The sequence below is a fragment of the Saprolegnia diclina genome, assembly GCF_000281045.1.
Source record: "Saprolegnia diclina VS20 unplaced genomic scaffold supercont1.133, whole genome shotgun sequence".
NCBI lineage: Eukaryota > Oomycota > Saprolegniomycetes > Saprolegniales > Saprolegniaceae > Saprolegnia > Saprolegnia diclina.
The window spans coordinates 94,034-102,676 of NW_008246200.1; the positions used below are offsets into that span (position 1 = coordinate 94,034).

Here is an 8,643-nt window from a genome sequence, read left to right on the forward strand (position 1 = left end):
GCTTGGTCTTCGCACGCGTCGCCTGTGCTACAGTCCGAGGCCGTCGCACCCAGGAACACATCCATCATCCTGCGCTTCTTGGCGTCGCACGAGTCGACTATGGATACGCGACGGCAAAAGCAGCGACTCGAGCCGCCGCCTCGCCGCCCGCAACCGTCTCGTCTGGCATATTCGAGCAGCCTGCGTACTGGTTAAGCGAATTTGTCGTCGGGTGCCACAAGTGCAACGTGGCCAGCTGCAGAATCCGTGCGCCCGTGCCACCTGTCTTCGGCGCGACACCGTCTGATTGGCCATACGGAGCGTGTCCGTGGTGCATCAAACCACTTGGTCGCTCATTGTCCTTTCTGCGCTGACCCACGCACCAAATGCAGCACAGTAGCGTGACCCTCGACGCCGAGCTCTACGGCCGCCTCAAGCAGCGCGCCCTTGGCCGCGTCCAGGCCGAGCTCGAGGCACAGTACGAGCCCGACGTGGCGTACAAGGTCCTTTTGAACAAACACAACTTTACGGTCGCGACTCGAAACGTCCAAGACTCGGCCTTTAAGAAGCTCCGCAGCGCCGGGACCTGCCACGACATGACGCTGGCCGACATTCAGTATGCGCTCTACACGGCCGACTCGCGCGCGTACCGCGAGTACCTCGCGGTGCTCTACGGCGAACACTATTTAGAAGGCGCGGTGCTCAACACGACGCTGACCAAGAACACGCAAGACCCGTTCTTGTGGTTTGGCGTCAAGTACATGAAGATCCACCTCCAAGGCAAGGCGGCGTTCGAACCGCGCGACGCCACATACGTCGAGGTACGGTTGGCAAGTCTCGTTGGTCTTGACGAGTCGTGTGTGCATCTAGTACACGGGCACGACACGGAATTTGCGGGGCGAGACGGTCCTCTATGTCGTCCGGGAGACGCACGCGTTTCCCGAGATTCCTCCGTTCCATGAAGTCGTGCGCTTCCAGTTTGAGCTCGTCCAGCTCTACACGCTGCACAGCGACGGCCGTGTCACATTCACTTTCTCGACGTTCTCGGACCCGAACGGGTCAGTGCCCGGCTGGCTCTACAACCAGACAGCGTTTGGCGATATGAACATGGACGAGAAGTTGCCACCGCTCATCACGATGCGCCGGCTCCTCGAAGCCAGAGCGACGTCTGCAGTCTCGTACGTCGACAATATGACACGAATGACGTACAATCGATGGCAACTAGGGTGCCCGCCAAGCAGTGCAAGGCTTGCCATGCGTCGTTCTCGGTGTTTCGGTCGCGCTCGACGTGCGCGATCTGCAGCCATGTACGTTGTCGGGTGCGAAAATATTGTCTTATCTTGATATAGCACATGTGTAAGAAATGCCGCGTGACGATCCTCAGCCCCGTGCACACCAAGGGGCTGGTCCCGAGCGAGAAGCGCCATTTTTGCAAGGCGTGTGTCATTGACACACGGCGCGCATACGAAGCCGAGACACGGCCCGGATCGCGGTCGGCCCAAGGTACGCCAATGTCTCTTGTTGAAAATATATATATATCGAGGACAAGTAGATGCGGCAGTGAAGCGGTCGTCAAGTGCGCCCGATGTCCAAATACCTGCCGAGTGGGGCGTCAACCACCGGTACGGCCTCTCGACGTCGAGCGCGCCGTCGGTGCTGGAAGACGACACGGAACACGATGATGTTGAAGACGTACGCGGCGCGTCGATTCTCTCGCAGCACGAGCAGCACCACCGACGTACGTCGAGTCTCTATGACGAGCACGAGATGCGCGAGACCTTCCAGCAGATGAAATTGTCGCTGGACAACCAAAAGCAACTGCTCTCGGACATGCAGCGGCAGTTTACGGCGCAGTTTTAGCAGAGTTTGTCGAGTCGTGTGGTGCTAAATCTATTAGAGTGTTTATCTGTTGGAAATCGAGTACCAAATGGACGTTGGGAATTTGCGTCCACGACGTCTGGGCATAGCTGACGTGGGTGTCACCGACGTGGGTGTATGCACGAGACGACATGCCGGCTCTTTGGTCTCAGATCCTCTTTTCGTGCTTAGATTCGTGATGTGTCTGGATGTATTTTGGCGGTTGGCCCTTGGATGTTGGGCATGGTGATAGCTTGTGGACTGACGAGTCCATGCAGCACGATTCAAATCAGAAAAGTGACGTACAATGTCTTCATCTCGGTTGCGTACCCTAGCTCCACAACCTGTTGGAGCTAGTAGTCTTTTCGGTTGTACTATTTCGGCGAATGTAGTTCCAAGCATTGGACTGTTTTTGTCGTATCATGCAGATGCCATGCGAGCGACGTCGAGGCCGAGTCCTTCGATATCGGCTGTGAATCTGGCTCTGCATGATGATTCGACGCATGTACCGTGCAGACGGCGACAGTGCAGTAGTTAAAGAGCTGCACACGGCGGCGACAGCAGGAGTACAACCATTCCGGTACGTCGAAAGGACGACGGGTCGAACGATGCGACGACTGTGAGAGGCGAGACCTTTATGATTCCTCCTACGTCGTTACTACTAAACCGCTTTGTACGTAGAATTACGTCTGGGCCGATAGGCGCGAAGGACGATCTTGGAGCGGCCACAAAAAGAATTTTAGCGCGGCGCAACACTGCTGGAGCGTGGCCAAAGTCCCTGTATCCATCCCGACAGCCCAAGACGAGCTTCGGCGCGCCGACACCGGAAGCCTTGAGCGTCGCACGTAGCGTAGCCACTCGGCGGCCGCGTCGAAATGCGCCTCCTTGAGAGCGTGAGAGCGTACTCGTACGTGACGACGGACGTTCGCAGCTGGAAATGGCGCATCTCTACAACACCGGCAATTTTATCCGCGAGTCGATACCGGTCTCTGGTGCTTGCTACGACGGCAGCCCATGACTGGATTTCATCATGGTTTGCTAGCAAAACGCTTCTCGTCGGCACGATGACGCTTCTTGACCTCTATTCCGAATGTGACTGATGTGGTGCAGCGCACCTGCGACTACATGTCTTTGGTATAGTTGAAGATTCCAAGCACGTCCCGCTTCGGAGTCTGCACGTCCCGCTTCTGAGTCTGGTCCTGCGTATCTTTTTGTATTGCGTGTCTCTGACGATATTGACCACCAGACTAACATCTCAATTCACTTTCCAATTTCCATCACTGTGTCCAAGTCTAGTCTCAGGGCTTGGGTCTCTACACGGCGGTGTGGCACAAAGAATTCTTTAGTCTCCAAGAAAGCATCCTCACCCTCTCCTCCTCTCCAAGACCGTCAAGATGGCATCCCCGGAACGTGTCCAGCCAGTCCCAAGCGACCCGCGCGACATCCCGATCCCGGAGACACCGCGCGAGACGCCTACGTACCGTCGGGGCAGCACGAACGTCTCTATGGGCATCTCTGACGATCCGAGCGCGACGGTCACGCTAACTCTCGAGCAAATGGACGAACTGTTCATGAAGTTCGTGCAAAACAACGCGTGGCTCGGGCCTGCGGCACGCGCGCGTACCGGCGCTCAGCAACTGCCGCCGGTCGAGTTCCGGCACTTTACGCACGTGAAGCCCGAGATGGTCGCGGAAAACATCCCCGCACCAAAGGGACCCGGCCAGTACGGTCGAGTCATGCCGGACGAGTACACGCAGATCGTCACCTCGGACGACATCAAGGCGCCGTACCTCGCGTCGACCGACGTCGCGAAGATGCGCGCTTTCTGGCTCGAATGGCTGCGCTACGAAGACGCCGTCATGGAACGCTTTAAGCAGTTCGACGGCAAGGCCGCCATCCAACGGCGAGTGCTCCGACACTGCATCGACGACAACACACTCCGCACGATGCTCCGGTACCGCTGGAACCAAGGCAACCGTGCCCTCGAGGCGATCCCCGATGACGAGCTCTACGCGTTCTTCAAGACGGACTGCGAGCGGGTGAAGTCCAACGTGCCCGACTTTAACGCGCGCGTCCGACGGGAACTCAAGTGCGACGAATCAATCCGCAACGGAGAGTCGCGCGCCCTCGTCATGGTAGAGCAGTACGCACGCATCTGCGATGAGGCGGGGTTCCGCGATTACCCGGACATCGAGCCCGAGGCCGCCCGCAACCACATCATTCACGCGGTGCGCCCCGAGTACCTCCAGTCGTACCTGCGGCAAGAGGTCAACTTCTCGAAAACGCGTTACAAGCGCTGGGACGATTTTGTGGGCCTGCTGATTGACGCGTTTGGTGCGTACACCCGCTTCGACATCTACAAGAAGCCAGCAGCCACGCCATCGGCCGCCGACAGCACGCCACCGGGCAGGTCCAAAGCCAAAGTGCCCAAGAACAAACACCCAGCAAAGACCAACCAGGCTGAAGGCGGCAATGCCAGAGCACCGAAGACTGGCAGTCCGAGCGACTCGAAGCCCAAGCACCCGTGCCTCAAGTGCAAGAGCGGCGACCTGGGACGGCCCGATGGTGATCAACGACACAATTTCGGACTGGGTCTACATCGTGGAAGAAGTGCGCTCGCAGAAGACGCACCGCGGGCACGCCGCGCGCCTCAAGATCTACAACAACGCGTCCAAGGCCCTCTCGTCCGAGCTGCTCGATGCGATCGATTTTTCGAGCATGACCACCGAGGTTGACCACTTCCAAGGCCTTCGTATCAACGAAGCAGGCGTCATGGAGCTCGACACGGTTTGGCTCGGCATTGAAGACAGCTCGTGGGAGCCCGTGGCCATTATGGCCGAAGACGTCCACCTCAAGTACAAGCAGTACATGGCCAAGGTCGCCCAGGAAGTCCAACCCGGCACCATGGCCCACAACGAGCTCACGGCCATTCTCCGCGAGTTCCCGATCGACGCCTCCAGCCAGTTTACAGCCAAGGCGGCGCGCAAAGGGCGCACCCAGCGCACTCGCACCAAGAAAGCCAAGACCCCCGCCGCGACTCCTACCCGGCGCGGGCGCCTTTGAAGAAGGGGTGCGTGGTGCAGCGCACCTGCGACTACGTGTCTTTGGTATAGTTGAAGATTCCAAGCACGTCCCGCTTCTGAGTCTGGTCCTGCGTATCTTTTTGTATTGCGTGTCTCTGACGATATTGACCACCAGACTAACATCTCAATTCACTTTCCAATTTCCATCACTGTGTCCAAGTCTAGTCTCAGGGCTTGGGTCAATACACGGCGGTGTGGCACACTGACGACCCACTGCAGGTTGCGCGACGGGGCCAAATAGCGCTTTCGTGGTCGCCAACAGCCCATACGTGTCCTTTTTTAATACGCGTCCTGGAGTCCAAAGCAGCACGAATGCATTCCTCGGCTGCAGATCGAGGTATCGCATTGCCCCGTTGCCGCGTGCACCAGCGCTTCGTAGTTGCTCGTGTCACCTCGTCACGCCGCCCATGCACAATGTAGCTTCTGGCAAGTGCGAGGTTGCTGTCGTTGCCAACGGGAGCTGGATGGCGGACCGCTGAGTGGGGCCACCATTCCGCATCGCTCGGAGCCGTTTCAGCGATAGTATACCCCGTCATCGCAGCCATTGCTTGCGGCTTGTTGACGTGCTCGCCAACGTGCGTTTGGCCGTAACTGGTTTGATCCAAATAAAATGTCGGTCCACTTGACAAATTGGGCACTCGACATGCGTGACACGGTGGCGGGTCCGGCAGCCGAGCTTGTGCAAGCAGCCAAGCCGCCGCCGCGCGTCAAGCGGCACCGCGCCGCGCTCGCGATCAGCCTCATCATGCTCGTCAACCTGCTCTCGATGGTCGTGTTGACCATACGCGCACTCTCTCACTCTCTCTCGTAGCCGTTCAAGGCGTACCTCTCCGAACCATGGCCATGGGACGTCGACGCCAACATCCCACCGTCGCCAAGCAACTTTACAGTGTTCAACACCTCGGCCTTGGCGCGCTTCCAGCGCGAGTACAACCACAGCACGCTACCACACGCCGCGACCTTTTACCTCGACACAGCCCAGAGCCTTCAAGTGCTACGAACAGTTCTCGAGACGAGCAACAAGCCACCCATGTCCGCCAACGACTGCCCGAGTCGCTTCCTCGTCGGGCTGCCCGGATCCATTTACTTTGGCGAGAGCATGCGATCGCTCGTGTGCGCCTTTGCGGCTGCCGACCACAAGCTCACCAACTGGAGCCAACGAGGCACCTGTGGCCACACGCGTATGCTGACCATCAACCTCGGCGAAGCGTGCCTCTGGCTCGTCGCTGGTAATGACGTGCTCGGTCGCGACACCACCAGCACCTACACGTTATACTACGTCCTTCGCGTCTACGCGTATCCCGAGTGGCTTTGGCTCAAGCTACTCTATCGAGTGTTTTTGACGTGCTATGTACTACGATTGCTCTGGCGCCGGTACTATGGCCCGTATCTCCAGCTCGAGCGCATCCTTGCTGTCCATGGACACCGCACCGACTTGAAAAATGCGGGTGCGTGGCGCTACGTGGTCGTACTTGGCGACCCGACGGCGCTGGTTCTTATGAACACCAACGTCGCCCTCGCCTTTCTGCTCGACATTTGGATCAGCTCGGATACGCTCGGCGTGGCCATTCTTCGATCGAGCCAAAACCAAGACATTCCGCTGCTGCTCATCTCGTTCTTATACCTCTCCCGCGTCGTACGACTAAGCTCTTATTTTCGCGTTTAGCCTTGTTGCTCTTAGGTTTGGATTGCGTATGCGGCGATCTGCCTCGTCTCGCGCTGGCTCAAGCGCCACGGCAACGAGCATCGCTTTGCTCAAGTCGACCCGACGCTGTTGGCGGTCCTCGTCTCGATCTACGGCCCACTCCTGACGTGGCTCGGCAGCAACGTGAGCTTCTTTCTATCCACATACAGCTACCTCCTCGAGTGTCTTCTCACGGACCAAGACGAAGCGATTGAAGTATTTCTCGTTGCCGTCTTTTACATGGTTCTCATGGGGTCCATGCCACTGCTCTACGGCTTTAGCGTGCGCCATCTGCGTACGACGGCACATCGTATAGATTGAACTCTGACCGTTTTGAAATAGGCCCTCGGAAGGTCGCACCGCTCAGCCGGTCCTTCTACGCGAGTTGGCGCAACAATAACGCCAAGAACCGGCTTTTGTTTACAGCCTTTGGCGTGCACCATCGGAGAAAAGGCCACGGTGACGACGACGACGATCTCGTCTCCCTTGGTGGCACGCTCTACTCGATCTTTGAGCTCAACCCAAAGTACCAAGCGTCGCCTGCGATTTGCAGCCGCGCCGCCGATGTCTTCCTCCTCTGCTACGAAAACGACGTTCTCCAAGCCAAGATCCGACTGAGTCTCTTGTGCAGTTTGGACGGCGCTGCCTCGCGCCACCACGCAGCGATTCCAGACGCCGCGTCGCCGTCGCGCTACATTGTCAACGAGCTCTGTCGCCCTCTGGCTCAAACCTTTGCGTCCGTTGCGCTTCAAACGTCGGTCAAGACGTCGGTGGCCGCGCCACTGTGCATTATTCGACCCGACATACCATCCGAGTGGTGCATGTAGCACCGCAAATGCGAGCTTGAATAGCTTACTCGTCTATTTGGGTTCCATAGATCCTGACCGAACGAAACTCAAAAACGTTTGATTTTATCAAAGAAGCCCTCTCTCGTTTGCAGTCAGCTACACTACTCGGGAAGCAAAGGACATTTAGCCTTCATTACTGCCAGGACCTCGGATGAGGTGAGGCGAGTTACATGGCCGGCGTCGAGATGTCGCCTTCTGCCAAAGTCGCTCGACGACGGTTCGCAAGATTCCCTTCGTGAAAAGGCCTCCAAACACCCTGCAAACGAACTGCCCATCACAGCATTCCTACAGTGGTTGGAGGACGTCAACACTTTGTGGATAGCTGGCTCGCTCACATTCCAGATGTGGTAACCGGGACCAGAACCCTACCCTGCCCTAGCCCTAGAGAGACATTTGCTCGGTTGACGCCATTGTGATGTCCACAAGTGAGCGCCACACATAAGATGCACATGACACTGCTTAAATTTTCAACGACATAATCGAGCCAACCAACCGATCACACGCGATCACATGCACCATGGTGATGGAGGACGTGCGCGCAGCAGCCTCGGGCGTGACGGTTTCTCTGTGGACGGTCGTCGGCTCGGGAGCTCGAGTTCGTTGAAGCGCGACGTCGAGATGCCAGAATCGACGCACAGATCCGGCTCGTCACTCTGGACGTCGACATATTCGAGAAGACTGAGTCGAAGCCTCGCCTGAAGTCGCTGGTTGCAGTAGCAAAGCACAAAACTGTCCGAGCCACTCGTGTTGATGACGGGCAGTGCCTTGTAGCCCGCGTTCGCTTCACAAAGCTCATGGACGCTGCCGCCAAAGCCTCTTTCAGCCTGCGTATGCAGCGGTCGAATGAACCAGAGGAGCAATCGGTTTGTCAGCGCGTTGTAGTTGGCGCTGCTGTAGCGCATGGCCGACGCGCGCGGTCGGCGCCAGAACCCAAGGGCACCATAGAGCACCGGTGCAATGGCAATGATGGCGATGTACGCGGTGCCGACGATCGCGACTTCGATGCGATAGGCATAATTGGTGGTAAAAAGACACACGAGGAGGTACTGGTACGCTTGCAAGAAGCTCGGGACGACGGCCGTGCCATACCATAGAAAAGGGCCAAGGAGAAAGAGCAAGACGCTTTGCAGCGCTGGGTCGACTGGAAGGAAGAAGCGCTCGAGGTGGTATCGCTTTAAAAAGATGTTGGTCG

The 8,643-nt window shown here is 57.7% G+C and overlaps 4 protein-coding genes across 4 annotated transcripts; 3 read left to right on the top strand and 1 right to left on the bottom strand.

Annotated features, from left to right (window-relative positions):
- Positions 1-347: 347 nt before the first annotated feature.
- SDRG_16521 (hypothetical protein) lies at positions 348-1,895 on the top strand. The gene is made up of 5 exons (XM_008622735.1): positions 348-800; positions 850-1,157; positions 1,205-1,286; positions 1,329-1,482; positions 1,532-1,895. The coding sequence occupies exons 1-5, from the start codon at positions 366-368 to the stop codon at positions 1,837-1,839; spliced, it is 1,287 nt and encodes a 428-aa protein (XP_008620957.1). The 5' UTR covers positions 348-365; the 3' UTR covers positions 1,840-1,895.
- A 1,335-nt stretch (positions 1,896-3,230) lies between these two features.
- SDRG_16522 (hypothetical protein) lies at positions 3,231-4,899 on the top strand (the record flags this gene model as incomplete). Its single annotated transcript, XM_008622736.1, has 2 exons — positions 3,231-4,401; positions 4,445-4,899. 2 exons carry the CDS (start codon positions 3,231-3,233, stop codon positions 4,897-4,899), a joined length of 1,626 nt encoding a protein of 541 aa, XP_008620958.1.
- A 168-nt stretch (positions 4,900-5,067) lies between these two features.
- Positions 5,068-7,503, top strand: SDRG_16523 (hypothetical protein). The gene is made up of 4 exons (XM_008622737.1): positions 5,068-5,688; positions 5,731-6,555; positions 6,601-6,898; positions 6,946-7,503. Exons 1-4 carry the CDS (start codon positions 5,530-5,532, stop codon positions 7,428-7,430), a joined length of 1,767 nt encoding a protein of 588 aa, XP_008620959.1. The 5' UTR covers positions 5,068-5,529; the 3' UTR covers positions 7,431-7,503.
- Positions 7,504-7,896: 393 nt separating this feature from the next.
- On the bottom strand, positions 7,897-8,623 carry SDRG_16524 (hypothetical protein; the record flags this gene model as incomplete). The annotated part of the gene is made up of 1 exon (XM_008622738.1): positions 7,897-8,623. A coding segment is annotated over one exon (666 nt), but the record flags the coding sequence as incomplete, so codon positions are not given.
- Between the last annotated feature and the right edge of the window lie 20 nt (positions 8,624-8,643).